At 38.7% G+C, this 22,429-nt stretch overlaps 3 protein-coding genes and 1 long non-coding RNA gene across 6 annotated transcripts in view; 1 reads left to right on the top strand and 3 right to left on the bottom strand.

Annotated features, from left to right (window-relative positions):
• Positions 1 to 22,429, bottom strand: part of LOC147495775 (uncharacterized) — a 71,391-nt gene that overhangs the window by 6,970 nt on the left and 41,992 nt on the right. Inside the window, exons 7-10 of the mRNA XM_086568472.1 lie at positions 5,416 to 6,494; positions 3,671 to 5,365; positions 1,565 to 1,636; positions 1,383 to 1,479 (exon numbers count right to left, since the gene is read on the bottom strand). Of these exons, the coding sequence (XP_086424598.1) occupies positions 1,383 to 1,479; positions 1,565 to 1,636; positions 3,671 to 5,365; positions 5,416 to 6,494 (2,943 nt within the window). The remainder of the gene's footprint in view (positions 1 to 1,382; positions 1,480 to 1,564; positions 1,637 to 3,670; positions 5,366 to 5,415; positions 6,495 to 22,429) is intronic.
• Positions 7,695 to 21,296, top strand: LOC147495782 (Pyridoxamine 5'-phosphate oxidase family protein). Of its 3 annotated transcripts, XR_015197712.1 has the most exons (7): positions 10,106 to 10,218; positions 10,312 to 10,361; positions 10,435 to 10,525; positions 17,650 to 17,745; positions 20,476 to 20,643; positions 20,938 to 21,110; positions 21,232 to 21,296. XR_015197712.1 is itself a non-coding variant. In XM_086564508.1 (6 exons), the coding sequence occupies exons 1-6, from the start codon at positions 7,940 to 7,942 to the stop codon at positions 21,037 to 21,039; spliced, it is 522 nt and encodes a 173-aa protein (XP_086420634.1). In that variant the 5' UTR covers positions 7,695 to 7,939; the 3' UTR covers positions 21,040 to 21,230. The 3 variants fall into 3 exon arrangements, 2 of the variants coding, with proteins under 2 accessions (XP_086420634.1, XP_086420633.1); XM_086564508.1 differs by lacking the exons at positions 10,106 to 10,218; positions 21,232 to 21,296 and adding an exon at positions 7,695 to 7,954 and having other exon boundaries at positions 20,938 to 21,230; XM_086564507.1 differs by lacking the exon at positions 21,232 to 21,296 and having other exon boundaries at positions 20,938 to 21,230.
• LOC147495783 (putative F-box protein At5g55150) lies at positions 8,369 to 9,893 on the bottom strand. The gene has a single exon (XM_086564506.1). The coding sequence runs from the start codon at positions 9,855 to 9,857 to the stop codon at positions 8,925 to 8,927; it is 933 nt and encodes a 310-aa protein (XP_086420632.1). The 5' UTR covers positions 9,858 to 9,893; the 3' UTR covers positions 8,369 to 8,924.
• Positions 18,850 to 21,376, bottom strand: LOC147495781 (uncharacterized). The gene is made up of 2 exons (XR_015197715.1): positions 21,238 to 21,376; positions 18,850 to 21,082 (listed from the first exon to the last, which is right to left on the bottom strand). It is a non-coding gene; the product is annotated as an uncharacterized LOC147495781 (long non-coding RNA).

Genomic DNA, 22,429 nt, shown 5'->3' with positions numbered 1-22,429 from the left:
CAGTAGAATTAATGAATGTGATTCCAGTTGACAGAGTATATAAACCTTGACTCCTTTTCGTACGAGGCAGTTGGAGGCTTGGAGCGGCTGACCAGTGACAGTATTACAAACGCACAGTTTCCTCCATTTGGCAGAGGGTCTAGTAGTACTAAACCATTACAACTACTAATCACAAACTTTATGGTGTTATGATCAATACATAAATCCTTCACAGTAACCTCTTCATTCTTAATTTGTTTAATCTTAGGATCATAGATTCTGGGGCCAATATATTTCGGAAATGCGATCAAACTAAGATTAGATTGACAACAGTGAAAATGAGCGTTAATGAAAGATGAGCTGCTAATTAACTTGTACGGTTGTACTACAGTTTGCATTCATACCTCAAAGAAGAAATCTTCCCTGGCACAACCAACCAAATTGTTATTCTTGCCGCAGGTAGACAAATCTTCCCACTTATCTGGCACAACCAAATCACTTTTCTTCTCGTTGAAGATGTTCAAATCTTCAAGATTATTCTGATTTTCCATCATCAATTCCTCCTCTATTTAGTTTTGTAGGTTTGTGGGAGGCATTATTTAGTTTTGTGGGAGGCATTGTAGTTTTGGATTTGATACAACAAGCGAAAGTGGAAGGAAACTTGAATGGAAGAATATCAATTAATCTAGCCAGTTCCAAAATTTACAATCTAATCTCTACAAAAGCTAAAAGAAAACAATCAAACTCAACTACCACGGAAAAAAGCGGGTGCTAATTGTAAGGCCCTTAGCCGTTTACATAAATAAATATAAGAGGATTGCTAATTCTAATTGGAATTCGAAAAGGAAACAACCAGGGAATTCTATATAGCTTTCGTTTGGTTACATTCCTAATTGGTTTAGGAAACTGTCAGGGAATGAAGGGCGTACGTGCAGAAAATCTTTGAAGTGTGGGAAATCCTACTTACTGACTGTCAATGAGGCAATGAAGAGCACACTGCCACCTTGGCCCTCGTTCAAACATTAGGGGGCAAACACCCTTATCCTTGCTGAAATAGTGAAATCCCCAACTGCACCCTCAACCTCGACAAGGAGATCTGAATCTGTTTCTGCCATAGTTGGGAACTCCGTCTTATACTCTTATCCAATGATTTTCCATTACTCAAAACTTGCACCTTAAACTTTTCATGGATTGCATGCCCCACACCAGGTTCGTTTACCAACAAGTCTTACACTATTCTGCTTCCTGTTCCACGGATCCAAGCTGTTGCAGTCCGACGCTATCAACTTTGATGTCCTCCTCCAATCTTCCAGAGTCTTTGTGAGACAAGGCTCTTCATTTCTACAACTGCGCGCATTCCCAGCACCAATGCAGAAATGGTGTTTTTTTGTCCTACCATATACCACCACCACCTTTAATTGTCTGAGATGATAATAACCGTGCAGCCATTTGATGCATATTTGTCCTTCCATCGCCTTTTGAATCTGCGACAGTAAATGTCTGTAGCAAGACAGCAATGAGAATATATAACAAACAGATATAAGGTAAGTGTACAACTCCAGAGAGAGCAGATGACCTTACCCACGATTGTTTCGACAACATCCTCAGTGAGCGCCAGATCATACTCGATCAAAAGAGCCAACACCATCTCCTCTAACTGAAACATGCAACAAAAGTTACATACAAACTGGTTTAAGAATCAGATTCTTACACATTGAATTGTTGTATGCCTTGTATAATTTGGTCTGAACGTCTGATGTCTTCTTATATTCAGTCATGTGGTACGCCCTTTGGGACTCATTATGAATGACCCTTTGTTGCACATACAAAATTGAAAAGTATTGGTCGAAGACTGCTCATCATTTCATTATAAGTTGAGACATTTGTTCAATCACGGACTTTTCTAAGCATATAAATTCGGTCTTGAACACCCGCAATGAAATGCTTAAAATTTTCAATTGATTATTTACCAATCAGTCAGAATTATAATGTATGGCTCCCCAAAGTCAGTGGGATCAAAACTGTGTTAAACATAGTCGATAACATGATATGATATTTACCAGATTTTAAGATCACATATTCCCATCTCTAAATCCACATCTCTAGTTCAATATTCTGCATGATAACATGTGTCTTGTGTACTATAACATGCTTCTTGATAAGTCAAGCACATACATACGGAATAAATGGAGAGAACCTGAATGATACATATGCTAAATCACCTACTCACGTTCAATTAAGCCAGTCTGCGTTAGATCATATAGTCGAAATGCAACTACACAAAGAATTTACCAAAGTGTGATCAGCAAATTAAAGGATACAGTGGAAAGGTGGGCAGTTTTTTGAGTAACTGATTACCAGTGGAGTCTAGTACGTCAATATGAGATCATGAATATAAGTGTAAGTAATGAGAATCAATTCTTACATGCAACTTTCTCCTCCAGTGGAGCGTTGGATGAAAGATGCCCAATGACCTAATATATTCCCGAATTCAATAACACCATTAAGCTTCACATCAAACAAATCCAAAACCTGTAATTTAAAACTTAAAACAACGACAGGATATACAAAAGGGGATTGAAAGTTAAAGACCTGATTCACGGTGTACATGGAAAATATAGGTCAAACACTTGTTCATTGAATAAATTTCGGGTATAATAAATTTTCATAATTACAAAATGTGAGAAAGGAGTTATTTACCCTATGGATGTTCTCTCTCGAATATCCACAGTTTCTTATACGTCTACTACCCATTCAACATAATCCTTACAACATTATTTCTGCTGAGGAAATTTATTCCTTACAGCATAGATTCCACTCTTTCCAGTTTTAGCAAACGTCCGAAACACTATTAGAATAATTAGATATGTATGGTTTTCACCATTTATAAAAATAGAGATATGCTTAAGGAGTTATGTCTCACACTTGTTAAGTTTACTAAGAAAAGGACAACCGCAATTGGACGCAAGGCTTCGTCGTTAGTAATGTTTGACTTGTTTTTAGGGGATTTTTGGAACTTTATCAGAGCTTTTAGTGAGAGGTCTTAATCTTTGTAAACAATGACAGGATTAAGGTCTAGCGACCGATGCACAAAATATTTACAATCACCAGATCATCATCCTACACAATTTAATCCAAGACAAGTCAACCATACAGACAGAAATTCCAATCAATTCCAATCAATTGAAATTTAAAATCTTCAAAAATTCCAATCAATTGAAACCAAAACAAGACTAGAATTTCTGAATCTCCACGAAAAATCAACACAAATTCGAATTTATCTGTGGATAAATTGAACAACAAATTATTTAAAAATCTTTAAAAACGGCAACAAATCAATGAAAATCCTAAAAAGAAATAAAGTTTCTGATGAAAAGCTTGAAACTACGGATGAACATGACACATACCTTGGTCGAAAGGGTTTTCAGTGTAGAAGCAGAAAGGAAAACCGATTGAATCCAAAAAGGGAAGATTTTCGAGAAAAAGATCAGTGAATCTCCCACCGCTACCAACTTTGAAAGAGATGTTCAGGACGTGGGTAATCTCCCCACTCGAGTGAATCCCACCACTTTCTGCTTCCATGGATTTCTTCGAGAGAAGGTGGGGCTGACTGATGTTCTCGGTTGAACAGAGGGAGCCTTTTCAATTCAGGACAATTGTCTACTTCAACTGTTTCAAGAGAGTCACAAACCATCACGCCCTTCCAAATGCTCTTCAGTTTCGGTAGAACGTAGAATTGCAATTCCTTCAACCTTGGGAGTGCGACAGTTTCACATGCTTCTTCTTCTTCTTCTACAATTAGTTCCTCCAATTCTTCACAATGCCACAACTTGATCTTTTCCAGGTATTGAAAGTGTTGTAATAACCTAGTTGAAAACAGGCGGTCCAGTTTGACAGTCTCAATTGTAACAGACTGCCAAGAGTTGCTGTACATGAATAGCTGACTCCAATTGCTCTTCAGTTCTGGTAATCCATATAATATCAGATTATGTAACCTCGGGAGTACTGGAATGGCACCACTCTCATCTCCATCCGCTACCACTAGCTCCTCCAATTGCTCACAATCTCCCACGCTGATCTCTTCAAGGTTAAGAAGCTGTTGAAGCAGCCTAGACGAGAATAAAACTTTGATATTATCACAATCGAAGATCTCTAACCTCTTCAAACAAGGAAAAGCTCCGTGTGCGATACCCATGTTCTCGACCCGTTGTAGGAAGGGCAACTCTGAGATTTCATTGAAATGTTCAACTTTAAGATATTGAATGCTTTTCGGAAGTCGGAGGGCATTGCAAGGAATACCCTTTCTGTTGGACAAATATAGATTTCTCTCCTCGTGACCTTCGAGATATAAAATATTTTCCATGACAATAGAATACTTTTTTAACTTTTCAAAGTTTGTAAATTCACCATAGTAAATAAAGTCCGACAGCTCGTGAAATCTGATTGTAAGATTCTCCAAGTGTGTCAAGCTTGAGAGTTCCTGCACGAAATCTCCCCCTCTTTCTCGCGCATACACATATTCCAGTTCTATTCCCAGCAATTTTAACTCCTGAAGTAAAGAAAACTTGGATATCAATCCTAAAGGGATCATTTCTTTCATTTTATAATTTTTACTAAGATCAAGGCTTCTGAGGTTGACCAACATTTCCATCCCATGAGGCAGTTCTTCTATGTCGGAATCTGTGAGCTTCAACACTCTCAGTGACTGAAGCTTGGATAGAGAAGGCACTCTAACTAATTCCCTACATTTAATTAAGAGTAAACCACGAAGATTCACCAAATCAGAAAGTGAATCTGGTAATGACTCAATACTAGTCCGAGATAAATCGAGAACCGTCAGACTCTTCATGTGCATAAAAAAACCAGGCTCAACGTGTTTCAGTCCACCAGATGATGAATACTTCTGAGCAAAGATCAATGTCAAGAGTTTTGGGCATTTCGGAATAATTGGAATATTTTCTATTTTACTTTCCATAAACGAAACCCTCTCAAGATCTTCCGACCAATCATCTTCATGCGGAACTTCTTTAGATAAATAACCAGCTCTAACCATAAATTTAGGATTTGATTCCGTGACGTAAAGTGCCATATCTCTAATCAAATCATGCATTTTCACATAACCCTTAGGTGATCCGTCTTCAAGCATGCAACAACCTTTTAGAGAATCCAATATGGCATCGCCTCGGAGAAACTCTTCTTCCTTGCTCCTTTCTTTGACCAACCCTTCCAAAACCCAATACTCAATCAACTCACTAGGGTTGATTTCAGAATCTTCCGGATATAGTGCACAATATAAGAAACACTTCTGGTGATTTTTGCTTAATTGATCGTAACTGAACTTTAGACGCCGAATGACCTTTTTCTCCATGGCCATGTTCAAACTCTCCTGCAGATCTCTAAATGCAAGTTGCCACTCTTTAACCGTCTTTCTTTTCATAGCTTGACCAACTGTGATGATTGCAAGGGGCAAACCACAACAATCCACAACAAGTGCTTTTGCAATCTCTTCCGCCGGAGGGGAAACTTCTCAACATTTTTCACGAACAATTCCCATGGTTCGTCCTCTAAAAGACGTCCAACATTGACATCTTTCTGGCACATCCTTTCGCACACTTCCCTTGACCTAGTAGTCAATACTATCTTGCACCCATTGTCTTTTGTGGGTTTAGGAACTCCAAGTTGCTGTAAATCAAAATCAAATGGCTCCCATATGTCGTCTAGGATAAGCACAAACTTTCCCTTTCTACGCAATGCATTTAGCAATATTGACGACCGTCCAACTTCATCTTGTCTAGCAAAAATTTCCAAAGTTTTCTGATCCAAATTATTGACTACTTCCGCAATCTGGTCTTGAAGTTTTCGAGCATTAACATCTTTGGATACAGTGACCCACATAACACTTTCGAAGCTGCGGGGTTGTTGCAAGCGTAGTCGTTCATTAATGTTCTTCATTAAAGAGGTTTTGCCCGCGCCACCCATCCCATGGACACCAATATTCTGAAATTGATCACCCATTAACCATTCCCAAACCGTCTCAGAGTTCTTCTCAGCAGTTTTACCAATCAGTTTTGTTGTTGGGATCTCCCTTACCGTCTCTGGAACAGAAATCGCTAAAGCCTCTTCTGGGACTTGACCATCATTTAAGAGATTAGTCATCTCTTCAATCAACTTCAGCATTTGTTTTCCCAATTTCGCTCTTGAACAACAATTAGGCAACACTCCACATAGGCAACGGTTTGGTACTTCGGCTTTGGTTTGCACCACATTCACCTCGGATTTCACTCTATTGGCTTTATTCAACCAAGTTTCCACAATTTTGGTGCGTGTCTTTCCTTCCCCCTCGGCAATCAACAGTTTTGCATTGACATCTTCTACTTGGGCAATCAATTCTGTTCTTTTGTCTTTCAACGTCTGCAATTCTTCTTTCGAACTTTTCATATACTTATACTTCTCGTCCAGCTTGTTACACGCACAACTCAATAAGGTTCTAATAACTTCTAAGGCAGACTCCATTCCTGTCATTACATTGCATTAATTAGTTGTTAAAGAGTGACCAAATAATACCTGAATAAATCATACGAAAAGCAGAACTAGTAAATGATAAACAAAATATGCGTTTTTCCAACTCTCATGCCAATTTGCATATAGCAAGTATACCCAAGAACCACATAAACTATGGAGCTGGTTTTGACAGCATTACATTATAAGACGATGACCATCCATGGATGTTAATTATACATGAAGTGAAGAAGAGCACTAGTACTTGGATCTATAATAAGGTACGTAGAAGAGAATTTATATAGTATATATAGAGCTGATGACCTTATAGTTGGTAGGAACTGATGTTATAGACTGGATGGAATAATAAGCTGATCTGATCAGGAACAAACGCTCTTGTTGATCAGGAACTGATGTTATATACAAGCACACTCTTAGGCTCCACTCACTCTTGTTGAACAATGAAATTCAGGAAAGCACCCTCTTGGATCTCTCTGTATTACAAAATGAATTGAAGAAGCCAACTCTGTTTCTTGACGAAAGTGTGAAGAAAGTCACTATGATTTTCTTGATAGTGTGAAGAAAGTCACCATGCTAAGCTTGCACGCACTATGATTTTCGTCCAAGTCAAAAAAAGTATCTGGATTTACCGATAGGCGTGGGAAGGAATCTATTGTTATCCACGAGGAGCATAAAGTTGGGTGTACAGTGGAGATGCTAACGGTGTAGAAATTTTAACATGGTAACTTTCAGAATTATTGAAGATTTTATGAATTGAGGTTTGAGGGTGAACAATTGCTTTTATGGCATATTTTAAGCTCAAGGCCAGAAATGCAGGTTACTCATTGAAATGTGTATAATTACATTGGTGTTTCAGAGGGAGCCTTTCAGTTTCAACTACTGCTCCAGCAACTTCCATACTTGTCATTACAACAGATTGGTTGTTAATTAAAGTGACGAGACATGATAGAGTTACTCCAGTAGGATATATGTAAAATACATAACATCAAGTAAATAGAGAATGTGAATGAGTTAAAGAATCTCACTTGCTTGAGCAGTTGGTTGTTCTCTGAACCTCTAATAACAAGACCCAAAGGAAAATGTTCAAGTACGAATTGGATATCTGCAAATTTAAAATCATGTAAAAGGTGGAGAATTAGTAGATAAAAACACAATAGACAAGGAACAAGGAAGAATAAATTTGTAATGAACTGACCTTATAATATAATAATTGATCGAGTGATGTTAAGCTGAGTACTAGTCCAAGATCGACAAAGAAGTTATGGAAAACTCTCTCTGCTGTTTGTGATGAAATGAAAAAAACCAACAACTCTGTTTCTTCCTACAGTCAATAAAGAGAGAATGTGTGAACCACAGATATATTATCAGGTCTCCACTTTTCTTTCAAGTCTTCTTCCTTTGCGTGGTGGTGGGACTGGTGGGTCTTCCATTATTGAATGCTATGTTTGATACTTTGGTAAGATGCATGTAACTGGACTGTTGTTGACTTGCTTCCTACGTAACTTCATTTGAATTTTTGATCATCCGATTTTCTGTTTTTGCCGACATAAAAAATGCAAATTTCATTACAAATGTGATCAGGGTGTAAATATTGTACAAAGTCTGGTCCGGAATTAACATCGGTTTAATTGTAAACTAAGTAGTAAAAAAATAAATAAGCCAACTCTGTTTCTTCACACTAGAGAAAAGAGAGTAGTTTGCTGAGAAAAGAGAGTACAATACTAGCTTAGGACTTTAACAGCTGGATGTATAATATGCACAAATTGTTGAATACTACTAAGAGAAGTAACGAGTATTTTCTGGGTGTTTTTTTCATGAAGAATTTAGAAAATAGCTACTCAAAATCTAATCCAATCTAAAAAAAGATAGAGATAAGGTGAGTTGCATATTAGGACTATTGAAATTTGAGGCTATAATCTATATCAGTTTGAGATCTAGAAAATACATATTATGTATAAAAATGAATATAAAAAGATTGATAATCATACATTACTTTCAATGCATTTGTAAAGATTGAAATTTAAGAATATGTAGTTAGTACAATAATATAAATACTGATTCTAATCACGAAAGAATGAAATAAGATCCAGTAGAAACGCATTTTACACTCGATCCAGAAGCTAGCTAGTTGATTATCAAAGATGACTCGTGGCGGATACCATCACAGTGTTGGCAAAATCCAAATAGGGGGTGGAAAGATCGTCTTGCACCCTATGGCAGCGTAATGTGGTTCATACTCAATGCTCCCGTATTCTATGTTGAAGACACCAATGTCACGAGGTGCATCCGGATCTGTAGCATATCCTGGAAGGTAATCGTCTGTAAAGTAAATAGAATTCGGCTTACATCCAGGGAAGTCTGCAGCCAACAGAGAAATGGATGAATTTTCACCTAAGAACAACATTCGCCCACACAGGCTCTTCATCTCAGTCCACTTCTGGGTCGAGCTTGAAGACTATAAAACCTGTTGTGTAGTAAATCGGCCCTTCATCCTCCGTTGTCCTGATGACTTGCAGAAAATCTCCGTTCGACTCCACGATATACCTCTTTCTGAGGTCTTGTACACTCGTTGGGGGCGGCTTTGCAAGTTTCCACACACTGGGATGAGGACCATCAACGTCACAACAAAAAACATCTCCATAGTAGTTCACACAATAAAATTTGTCTTTGTTATATATAACATCTTCGAACAAGTAGTAGTTTGTTACAGAAGTCCATTCTTTGTTACCAGGCTTGAAGAATGCCAATTTGTAAAGTCCACCATGAATTGCCATAACTACATAATTGGAGTCACAAGCCGGCAGACAGAACCACCTTTTTAAGGTAATAGTCATTGGAAATTGCATCTGACCCGGAGCAAGTTCAAATGTCGTTAAAGGAGGAAGCTCAATCACATTATCAACAGACAAGAATGGATTTATTAGATGAACTGCTGACATGTTGTGAACAGTTACCAGCCATCCCTCACTGGAACTACGGCAGCACTTGTCTATAAAGGGTGACGGGAAGTTCTGTGTTTTTTTGTCACGGATGCTGTAGAAACAACGGTTAGGAATCATGAGCATCGGGAGTTGGCAAGGCGAGTGGCAGCGATGCCAATGTTTGTTGTGAGTATACACACATTGCCACGAACGACAAACTGCACCAAACCGGATATAATCCTCGACGTTCACCAATCTATCTGTAATGACAAGTAGAACATGGTCTGGAAGGTCCAACCAGTCCACCTCTCTTTTCTTCTCGTTGAAATCATAAGAAAAATCAACTACAAAACTTTTTGTGATTTGGAGCAGGAAATTATAATAAAGGATCAGTAACTTCATCATGATGTGTAGATATTCAAACCAATTAAGTGCCATTTGTTCTTCTACTAATTAAGTACCTTCAAAATCAATGCAATTATACAGTCCTTGGACTTTCCATAACCTTGTTTTTTTTTCAGTTTCCATATCACGCCATGACCTCTATATGATTTTCTAAATTGGTGACTTCTAAATTCATCTCATATCTTATTTAAGTAGCAATTAATTTTGCAAATTATAGGATGGGAAAAAAATGGGCCAGTACAAAAAATTACATAGATGTATACTAATATACGTATAGAATGAAAATTGAGAACATTAAAATAAAATGGCAGCGTCAGCAGCTCCGTGGAAGCAGCTAATTATGAATGCATTGGAATTGAACTCAAATCTCAAACATTCTTCTTATGTCCAACTTGTTAGTTAGTTATTTCAGTTACACTCTCATTTCCCATTACTTTATAAACGTGTGATTCTTTTTACTTCACTTTCGTTTCTTGATTATTTTCAGGCAACCATTGGTTCAAATGGCAGACCTGCAAACCGAACTGTTGTCTTCAGGTTCTCTATTCTATCTTTCTTCCACAAAGTTTGATACTTTATTAGTTGTTAAATGATGGGGTTGTGTTTTCAGGGGGTTTCATGATGACTCTAATAAGATACAAATCAATACTGATTCCAGAAGCTGCAAGGTTGAGGAATTAAAGCAGTGCCCATTTGCAGAGGTAATTGGTTTCTGAGGTATATACACTTGTTCAAGTGTTAATCTATGTTTATTTTCTTACTTGCCCAGTGTTTTTGCAATATGATTGAATGTGACTTGATTGGGATGCATGTATAATAAGGTGATGAGATAAAAATTATATGAATAGGAGAGATGTGTGTATTAATGAAAGTGGGAGAAAATTACGAGTGTTTTCATATTACTGAGAATATTAGCAGTGCTATGGAAGGAGCTTATTGATGCACTGTACAGAGGGTAGGAGACAAAGAGGCAACTTGTCAAAAATGTGGGATGAACTTGTTAGAAATAACCTTTAGAAGTTAAATATAGCACCCTGTTCATATGGATTGAGGCAAGGATGATTGATTCACTACAATGACTAACCTGCAACATTTTTTTTTTTGGATTTCTCTTTGATGGAAATTTGTTTCTCCTTTTAGCTAGTATAGCCACTCTTGAGGCCCTGAAACTGAAAGATTTGTTATGCTGCAATCTATGTTCATTGTCACAATTGTACTTCTCCAGTGAGGTATCTGTAGATTGCTTACATCCTGAAAATGTCTCGTCCGATAACCAGCTAGAACTATACATTTTTATTTATTTATTTTATTTTATTTTTTGTGTTTGGAACAACATGACCAGTTTTTGGTCTTTGTAAAGCCAGAGTAAAACAATTACAAGTTAGACTTCTTAGCTCATAAACGTAAAGTAACATTGACTATTTAATCGTAAGTCCCTAATGGTTAAATATCATGCACGTTAGTTCAGTTACTGAATCATTTAAATTTGAAATAATCAAATGATCATTGGGAAGAAAGAAATATGAGGAAACTGTTTTGTATGTATTGACGAGATTAACAAAAGGGGAGTAGCTTTTGAGGGGAGCATGTGGGTTTTGTGGTGAAGTCTGACAACTTCGAATTTAAGTTGAATGGTTGTGGGTAATAGTGGAATGTATTGCAAAAGATCTTGATTCAGAGATTTTGTTCAGAATAGAAATTCCTTGGCTAACGAGAAATTCAAGGTGGCCATAGAGAAAGTGTTTGAACCTTTGAGGTCTTTGGGAGGCTTGGGGATTTCAAGATATAGTCACCACATCCACTTTATCCAATGCTAAAATTTTCTAAGGGGGTTTACCTGTCTCCTTTTATTTCTTAATACCGTACGTTGATCCATTGCCTTGCTGTATAAATTAGATAAACTGATGATGGGGCCTCATCCATTACCAGGTAGAAACATAGAAATGAGAAGAAATTACAAACCTATAGGTGAATAAAACAATATTGGGAGCTACTATGCAAGGAATAAACTCGTGGAGTTGATACATTCAAAATCAAAGGCAGTTTAAAGTATAAATCATTTCAACGACCCGTGAGAAGCAGAAAAGGTGATGATGTTGTATACAAACGTGTGAGAGTATTGTTTTTTATTATTTTGGGTGTTTTTAGTAATGGGTGTGAGTAGCATTGTATGGTTGTTAAGTGGTGTACCTGTGGGTGTAAATATACTTGTTAAGACATAATAAATAGTGGGTTAGAGCAAGAACAGTTAATTCCGGACTGATCTCTCTTTCTCTTTCTTATATTTTTCCACTCCAAAATTTCACTTGGTATCAGAGCAAGAGCTTTTGTTCAGATCTAACTCTTTCTATTTTTTTTTTTTTTTTTTTGTCTTGTTTGACAAAAGTTTGTGGTAAAGAAAACCTAAAAAGGTTTGATATTTGGTGTGTGACCCTAGATGTAAATCTAGGGTGTTGTGGTGATTGTGAAGGTGTGCAGCTGTTTGTGTGTGTGAGCTGATGTTTATATGTATATTGGGTGGGATGTCTTGTTGAAGTTGTGGTACTTTACTCTCCTATTTTCTGTTGATAGTCAAAGGCAAGTGTGCCTTGTTTGAAGCTGCACTCCTGTGGTGTTCCTAAGCGTGTTATGTGGCGAGGAACTTTTCTTTGTGACTGGTGTTCTTTGGGTTCTCTTCCTGCACAGTTGGTGTTTGATAAAAGTCCCTAACAAGTGTTGTGATTTTTCTGCACACCTAGTGCTTGAGAAAACTCTAGTGTTTGGTGCTTGGTAGCAAGTTCAGAAATTTGTTTTACTTAATGGCTGATCCATTGAAGATTGGTAATGGTGAGAAAGCTAATTTATACCATGTGAATGATGACATGGCCAAGCAAATAACCTCCATGAAACTTAATGGCCAGAATTATCTACCATGGGCACATGCTGTAAAGGTGTATTTGCAAGCCAAGAGAAAGTCGAAGTATTTAGAAGATCACCACCCACCTAAAACAGATAGTAACTATGAGGATTGGTTGAGTGATGACTCCATAGCTGTGTTGCATGGGTACGGGACAGAATGTTTGGTTTGGACACGGGTACGACGATTTCGACACGGCGAGATCTGAGAATTAGGGTCTGTTTTGCTTGTGTCCGGGTGTCCGTACCAGTGCCTGCAGGACACGGGTACGCGATACAGAGGAAATTAGGGCGTACCCATGCAACATAGCTCCATAGTGATGACTTGGTTGTGGCATAATATGGAACCACAAGTAGCGTCCAATGTTCAGTTTCTTGATAGCTCAAAGAAGATCTGGTCGTCCCTCCAGGATTCTTATTCTCAAGAGAAAAACATCTCTCACATTTACGAGATATTCGAGAAGATGTTTGCCACAAAACAAGCTGGTAGACCTTTAGCCGAGTATTATAGTACTCTTAAGGGTTTATGGGAGGAACTTATTTTATATCAACCTTTCAGTGGGGATGTTGAGGTACAAAAGGCTCAGAGGGAGGAATTCCACGTGGCATTATTGCTATATGGTCTTGATCCAGAGTATAAAGTGTTTAAAGATCAAATATTGGCTGGAGAAAAATTGCCTACATCATCCAATGCATTTTCTCGATTATCTCGTGCATCTGTTGAGCATTCAACTCCATCAGCCCCTTGTGAGGCTTCTGCCTTGATTTCTAGTGCTGAAAACCGTGGTGGCAGTCGTAGTGGTAGTCATGGCGGCGGCCGTAGTGGTAGTCGTGGCGGCGGCCGTAGTGGTAGTCGTGGGGGCAGTCATAGTGGTGGTCGTGGGGGCCGTGTTGGCCATGGTGCTATTTTTTTTCCTAGTGGTCGGGGTTCAGCTCCTCGTGAGGATCGGAAATGTAATTTTTGTGGGAAGATTGGACATATAGAGGACTATTGTTGGGACATGGAAAACCTGCATATGTCAATCAGGTTTCGTGTGTTACTCCTCCTTTTGCCACTGCCTCGAGAGGTGTAACTACTTCTGAATTCAGCGCATCAGCTGCATCTCCCGATATCTCTGCTCAAATTGACCAAATCATCCAGACGCTTGGTTCTATGCGTGCATCTTCTTCTATACCTACAACTACTGTGGCTAGTTCAGGTAATTCAGCGTGCATTGTCCAGCACCCATCTACATCTTGGGTCATTGACTCGGGAGCTAGTGCCCACATGTCTGGTATACCTTCTCTCTTTCATCATTTTCATTCCGCAAAGTCTAGTATTACCTTGGCTGATGGTTCCTTGCGGCCGGTGGTTGGCCAAGGTGATATTAATCCTACCACATCCATGTCTCTATCGTCCGCTCTATATGTTCCACAATTTCCTTTTAATTTGTTATTTGTTAGTCAACTTACAAAGGCATTACAGTGCTCAGTGAGTTTCTCTCCTACTTCTTGTATATTTCAGGACCTCCAAACGAAGAAAGTGATTGGTTCGGGGCATGAGAGAGATGGCCTATATTTTTTGGATGTTGGCACTACTGTTTCTGCATCGGTTTTCAGTTCTACAGTATCCCCACTTCAGTGGCATTATCAATTGGGTCATCCATCTATTGCTAAGTTACGTCATGTTATTCCTAGTTTGAGTCTTGTAAGTGTTTTGGAATGTAAAGCTTGCCAGTTAGGCAAGCATCATCGTAGTAGTTTTCCCCGTCGTTTAGAAAAAGGTCAATTAGGGGTGTTTGATGTAGTCCATACAGAGATCTGGGGTCCTGCAAGAGTTAAAAGTTTGAGTAATTTCTTGTATTTTGTGGTTTTTGTTGATAATTGCTCTCGAATGTCTTGGTTATATTTAATGAAAGATCGTTCTGAGTTGCCTAAAGTTGTCACTACTTTCTATAATGAAATTGTTACACAATTTGATAAGCGTATTAAAATATTTCGTTCTGATAATGCTACTGAGTACACTCAGACTTGTATGCAAACTTTTTGTGCTTGCCATGGTATAATCCATCAAACAACTTGTCCAGGAACTTCTCAACAGAATGGTGTTGCTAAGCGCAAATTACGCCACTTGTTAGATGTGACTCGTACCCTTATGGTTAACATGCATGTACCTAAGCTGTTTTGGGCAGATGCTGTTCTTACAGCTTGTCATTTAATTAACCGCATGCCATCATCTGTTTTAAACAATCAAGTTCCTTTTTCGATTCTTTATCCTGGTGTGTCTTCCTTTAGTCTCCCTCCTAGGGTGTTTGGTTGTGTGTTTTTTGTCCATCTTCTTGGTCCTGGTTGAGATAAGTTGTCCCCCCATGCTATTAAATGTGTATTTGTTGGATATTCTCGTACACAAAAGGGATATAGATGCTATAGTCCAGAGACTCGTCGATATTATATGAGCGCGGACGTTACTTTTTTCGAGTCTACTTCATTCTTCACTCCTTCTAGAAAACAACTCGATCTAGATTTAGTTGCTTCTTGTGAGGGGGAGTCTGCCTTACATCCATCTCCTACCGTCCCTATTCCACTTCCTTTTAAATTGCCATCTACTATTGAAAAACCTTTGCAGGTATATATATAGGCGCTTGAAGGATAGTTCAATGATGCCTTGTGCACCAGCTCCGACCCAATCACCTTCTCCAGCTGAAGTTGCTCAACCTGCTCCCTCTAGTCCAACATCTGCTCATTCTAGTCCTACATCTCCTACCATCCCAACTCCACTTCCTTTTAAACCTCCACCTATTATTGAAAAACCTTTGCAGGTATATCGGCGCTTGAAGGGCAGATCAATGATACCTTGTGCACCCGCTCCTACACAATCGCCTTCTTCACCTGAGGTTGCTACACCTGCTCCACCTCCATCTACTAGTCCTAGTTTTCCAATTGCAGTTCGTAAAGGTAAACGTTTATGTACAAAACACCTTATTTACAATTTTGTTTCATTCCATAGAATTTCCCCTCCTTTGCGATTTTTTTTGTCTTGTCCTTGTCTGCTGTTTCCATTCTTTGTTCGTACCAGCAAGCCTTACTATCTCCGGGCTAAAAACTAGCCATGGAAGAAGAAATGCGTGCTCTTTATGCAAATTAGACATGGGATCTCAGATTTCTTCTTTCCGGAAAGAAAACAGTTGGTTGTAGATGGGTGTTCACCATTAAGTATCACCCAGATGGTTCCGTGGAGCGCCTCAAGGCGCGGTTGGTGGCAAAAGGTTTTACTCAAACCTATGGTGTTGATTACATGGAGACATTTTCACCTGTTGCTCGACTTAACTCTGTCAGAATACTTATTGCAATAGCAGTTAGTCGTGATTGGCCTTTGTATCAGTTGGACATTAAAAATGCCTTTTTACATGGAGATTTGCATGAGGAGGTTTATATGGATCAACCACCGGGGTTTGTTATATCTGGTAATGAACATAAAGTTTGCTATTTGAAGAAAGCCCTCTATGGGCTCAAGCAGTCCCCACGGGCTTGGTTTGATAAGTTCAGTTTTGTTGTTATTCAGTATGGATTTCAGCGCTCTAGCTCTGACCATTCAGTTTTTACTCGACGCTCTTCCGCTGGGATTATTGTTCTTATTGTGTATGTGGCTGATATTATTTTGTCTGGGAATGATATTGTTGGTATTGAAGACCTTAAAGTTTACTTGGGACAACAATTTCATACCAAGGATCTGGGCGTTCTTCGTTACTTTCTCGGTATTGAAGTTGCACGATCGAAAGAAGGTATATATTTATGTCAACGGAAGTATGTGATGGATCTACTTTCCGAGACGGGCACACTTGGCTCACAACTAGTTGATACTCCTATGGATTCTGCTATGAAACTTGATGCAGAACATGGTGATCCTTTTCTTGATGTTAGTCGTTATAGAAGACTTGTTGGGAAGTTGATTTATCTTACCGTAACGCGTCCAGATATTACCTTTGCTGTTGGTGTTGTCAGCCGGTTTATGCATGCCCCTCGCTACCCACATTGGGATGCTATTTTTCGCATTCTTCGATACTTAAAAGGTGCACCTGGCAAGGGCCTCCTTTATCGACCCTCACCATCCCTTGAGATCCGTGGGTATTCTGATGCTGATTGGGCAGGTAGTTCTACAGATAGGCGGTCTACCTCTAGCTATTGTACCTTTGTTGGGGAGAACCTTGTGACATGGCGAAGTAAGAAACAAAGTGTTGTTGCTCGTTCTAGTGCTGAGGCGGAATATAGAGCTATGGCCCATACCGCATGCGAGATGAAATGGGTGCGCTCACTTTTGGAAGAGATGGGTATTAGCTCTTCTAACCCTATCCAATGTTTTGTGATAATCAAGCCGCCATCTTTATTGCTAATAACCCTGTCTTTCATGAGCGTACAAAGCATATTGAGGTCGATTGCCACTTCATTCGGGATCTTGTGCTGAGCAAAGAGGTTGTCACTCCGCATGTCAAATCGTGTGACAAGTTGGGTGATATTCTTACCAAGCCATTGTTGAGAGCTCTCTTTTCTCGGATGTGTGCCAAGCTGGGCATGTTTGATCTCTATGCTCCAGCTTGAGGGGGAGCGTGAGAGTATTGTTTTTATTATTTTGGTTGTTTTTAGTAATGGGTGTGAGTAGCATTGTATGGTTGTTAAGTGGTGTACCTGTGGGTGTAAATATACTTGTTAAGACATAATAAATAGTGGGTTAGAGCAAGAATAGTTAATTCCGGACTAATCTCTCTTTCTCTTTCTTATATTCTTCCACTCCAAAACTTCACTAAACGCTTGCTTTGGATGGACAAGCACCGCTACTGCATAGTGGTTGGTTGACATCCCAAATCCTATATTCCTTTATTTTTGTTGTCATTGTCATGGCTCGATTTATAAGGTGTGTTATATATGTTTCACATTGCAACCTTGTTGTTTGCAGATATGTTGGTACTTTACCGATTCTTGGGAGCAGTTCAGGATCAAGGGATCAGTTGGCATAATTGATGGATCGGTCCCTGATCCAGTAAAGCTTCAGGTAAGAATCGCTAAACTATGCTTATCTTGCTTCTGCTCTGAAGCATCTTCCTTTTTTATATTTTGTCCAATATGTTAGCGGTGGCTAGGATTTATCGGGTTAAAATAATAACTGAGGCTTTGACATCCGTCTTCCATTTTTTACATGTTACCAGTAGCTTACTAACATCAGCAACAAGCTACTTTAGTTTGGATGGTTTCTGCTAGCTTTCGCATATAGTTCGTGCTACCATCACAGAAAAAGAGTCCCCTATAATAAGCAACTACTAAACTATATTTCCTTAAGTGCTTGAGAAGCATCATCAAAATCTTAGTCAATAACTAATTCTGGCTGGCATCTGCAGTGATCAACAGATAGAACCCAACCTCTATACAGCAATGACATAAGCAACACAAGTCAACACTTTAAACCGATTAAATAATCCTCTTCTAGTACATTTGGCATCATAAATTTGTGAATTGCAGCTGAGTATAACAGCAGGCGTCACCAAAAATAACAGACATCAATAGTTCGGCTGGCACAATTAGCATGCTGCAGTCACTTTGGAGTGATACGTGTTCTTATTTAGATGACGTATCACTTTGACTGTGAAGGCATACTGCAAATTGTCTGGTAGATCCATTTATTGATTGACACAGAGTTGCCAAATGGGTTATATTCAGAACATCTGTTGCAGTATCTAACCGATTTAATTGCTCCGTTAACTAGTGTTACCATTAGTTCTTTGATACAGGGGATACCTTTTGAAGTTGGCCCTATTTTACTTTATACCTTACATATAAAAGTGCTTTTAGTCCAGTTGTGGTCAGAGAACATACCAATTGAGTATCTGACTGATTCAGTTGTTGTGTTTGTTATGTCCATTATTGTACTTGGGAATAGATTTTGTTAGTTATCTTTCTTTTCTTATAAAATACATGTAAAATTGCTTTATGGCCTGAGAACACGAGTAATTCCTGTTTTGTTTTAAATAGGTTTTAGAAGAACCCGAATAATGTGGAACACTTTCTTACAGAACCATATTCTGTCATGCTATAGTCTCCAACACAACCATAGGAGGACCTTTTCTTATATTGCTGGAAAATACACCTGACGAAGGAGGGATGCGAAGAGCATTGCCATTTTAAAGATTTGTACAATAAGAACTAACTAGGTGAAAGCAAGCATGCATTTGTCCAAAAGGATTACACGGTAATTAAAATAAGTCGTACAATAATGAAATCAACCCCAGCTTTATCACCGTAAACAGCGTAAAGAAAAATTTGAAACTGTTAGGAAGATCTATTGAATCGGAAACACTGAAAAGTGTTTCTGATCTATCGCAACTTAGGTAATGCCTCCCTTCTTGGTAAACACAAAAAGTGCAGCAACAAAGTTGCAACTTACCTCATAGTTTTATTGTAATATAAATCAAGAAACCAGTAACCCGAATTACCATAAGAAATGGTGTTCCAAATTGATTTGAAAATCCAAGTTCTGAACATTTCAGTGCTGCTAGTAGACTGATGGAGAAGGGCTGATCCAGTCACAAAGTTCATCTGCATCTTGGTTACCAGCACTGTCATGCCTTGCATCTTCCAAATTCTTGGAGGCAGATATGCCAGTATTTTCTATTCTGAAGAGCTTTGCTTAGGACGGCTTCACCTAACTGTAATGCTCGACTTTGGACCCGGAATGAGCTCTTTATGTTCCAACCACCTTTAGGAGGGCAATATTGAATAATCTTTCAACCACATAACCACTATTATAATCCCTCAGAACATGTCATGGTTACTAGTAGACTGACCAAGAAGGGCAGATTCAGTCACAAAGTTCATTTGCATCTTGGTTACGAGCACCGTTAAGCCCTGCATCTTCTGAAGTCGTGGAGGCAGATATGCCAGTATTTTCTTCTTTAGAGCATTGCTCAACGATGGCTTCACCTAACTAGAATTGTTAACTTTGGAACCAAAATGAAGTCCTAATGATCCAACCTCCTTTAGGAGAGTAATACTTGGTAAATTTTCCAGCCACATAACCACTCTTATAATCCCTGGGAATCTGGCAGCTAATTACCATAAATTTGAGAAAGAAAGTATACTTATTTATGTCCTTACATGAGAGGATTTACAAGCTGAAAATCCATAGACATAGCACAGAACACGCCTAATTGTCAGCAAAAAGAAGCAGACTTTAAGTATGAGAATAACATCCAAGCTTATGCAGCATAGTCACCTAGCATCATCTGTTTGCTCCTCCGTTTTCTTGCAAGTAGCTTCTATTGCATCTCCTTCGTTCCTTTCGGGACTATGTGACTCTATGAAATTCTACTTCGTCTCCTGAGTCACTATCGGCTAAAGCTCCTTTCGCTCCTTAACCTCGTTCCTGTTACGTCAAGTACCGTCAAGTTCGTTCCCTCAGGAGTCAGATTTGAGAAAATCGGTTGTTGAAACCTCGGATTGGTTCTCGCGTCCCTTAACTAAGCGTCTCTCTTTCATCTCCTTCGTCCCTCTTCTCTATAATGGTATATAGATGTGTGGGAGATTGCTGCACAGGCCTTTAAACTTAAAACTTAATGTTAGTTGAACACATATACCTTCAAAGCCCCTTAAGCACAACATAAGAAGTTTCCAATCAACAACGCTCACTTTCTTGGGAAATTAGAGTGTGATGCTGCTCATCCTTCTTTTTACAAGTTAACCTACCTATGAAGGCCCTGATGTTTTTCACCTTGCCAAAATTCTCATGCAGGAAAGGGAGAAAGCCTGGTTTGCTAGTTCGCTCAGATCAAGGCTACAGTATTTGGGACCTAGCCCAGGTCTTCCATGTATAAGTGAAGAACCAAGCCAGGAGTTTTCTTTAGATGCAACTGCTGGCCCAGTTCATGCATTTTGTCTTTTGGTCTTCGACCCAGAACAGGTTTGAGGGTTCTTAATTCCTTTTCTTTTCTGTCAGTGTGCGTGATTGTCAGTTTGTGTTTGATGGGAAAAGAAGGTTGGGGGATCTGTTCCCCAACCCAGGTAAGACACGATGAGTACTTTATTGTCTACATACACATCTCATGTGTTTGTGGGGTGTTTATTTCTGGAAAAGTGATGGTGATTACTTTCTAGTTAGTAGGAGAAACATACGGGATGGAATCACTCTGTTTCTCTAAATTCTTGCTCTTTTCAGATTTTGAGCTTTATAATACAACTATCATTTTATTGACAGGTCGACTACCTGAATTTGAAGAGTAACGAGAGGCTGTTATTTACATCCGAGCAATGTGATGATGGAGCAAGGCTTTGGAAAACAGAGAAAGTCAATCCATAAAGCTCTTGTTATTTTCCCAGGATAAAATACCAGAAGCTATGAGCTGCCAAACAAGAAAATAAGTTTTTCAGGTAAAAAACAACACCCAACATAAAATAAAATAAAATAAAAAGTAAAGGAATTGTTTGCTGTATCAACATTATCATGTAACGAGTATTGCAGTAGTTCTAATATTATTACATTTAATTTCAGTCTTACTTGTACCGTTCACTTGGATAAGGGTGGCCTTCTAAAGTTGAATGCAGTTGACACATACAGATCTCCCATGCAAAACATCTTGCCTCAATGAGCATCTCATTTCACAGTGCAAAAGACTGGTTTAAGAGGGAACTATATAGAGAAGAAAAACTATTTCCCAGTGGCTAAATGGAATACTCATTTGAGCAAGAGGCTTTTCCATGGGAGAGATAAATCCTCTATTTTGCATCTCCCTGAAGTTCAGGGGGGTTTTATATACACTACTCTAGCAGGCTAGCAATCTTTTTGATAGGTTATCAGCTACCAAGAGTCCAAGACAGTAAGTTGGTTTGAGTGGTTGTTAGCACCAGCCCTCCAAATGCGAAGGGTGCCATTTGATGTTGGATACCATGTGATTCTGTTTCGTTACTATGTATCACTTGTCCATTTCTTGTAACAGTATGGCATTACAGCCATATAAAAGAAAAACAATGACATCACAAATACTTTAAAGAAAATGTTTCTAATCATAACAATAACAACGATAACAATATATATATAATAATAATGATCCCACCGGCATAGTAGTTGTTGTGGAAGTAGTAGTACCAGTTGTACTAATAGTTTGATTAGTAGAGATAGTACTCTAGTACTATTGTACTGGATTTCTTGGGTGATTAATTTTCTTTTATATTTGATTGTTGTTAGAGCAAGATGACTTACTAGTGTAGGAACACAAACATGCACATATTCATATCAACTTGGGGTGCAAGGAGCTCGTAACCTTCATTTGTCATTTCTGATTTCTGGGATCAAATTAATGAAATGATAAATAGTTGCTATTATTTGGCATACTATTGTATTTTTTGGATTTCTCCTCCAGCAGTCTAGCCATTGTGTTAATGGTTTGAGACTTTGAGGTGTCGGCCCATTTTTCTATGTTTGTTTCCAGTGGCCGAATACCACAACATTGTTCTTGGAATCGTTCGAGTTTTTCATCGTAATTCACAGGGATGAAGTCAAGAGAGAGCAAAGAAGGTTAGTTTAACTCCATAATAAATTTCAAAAGTTTAGCTTAGAAGTGAGATATTTGGGAAGGAGATGGAGAGCTGTACACTAGTGCCCACATTTTTGTATGGTTGTGTGTTTGTTTGTGGTTGCACAAACTCATAAAGCAAGACCATACATTTAACCGACTGTTACTTATCAATTT

Source organism: Coptis chinensis, chromosome 6 (genome assembly GCF_015680905.1).
Source record: "Coptis chinensis isolate HL-2020 chromosome 6, ASM1568090v1, whole genome shotgun sequence".
Classification (NCBI taxonomy): Eukaryota; Viridiplantae; Streptophyta; class Magnoliopsida; order Ranunculales; family Ranunculaceae; genus Coptis; species Coptis chinensis.
The sequence above is the reverse complement of the archived record's forward strand: the minus strand, read 5'-3'. Positions and strand labels throughout refer to the sequence as shown.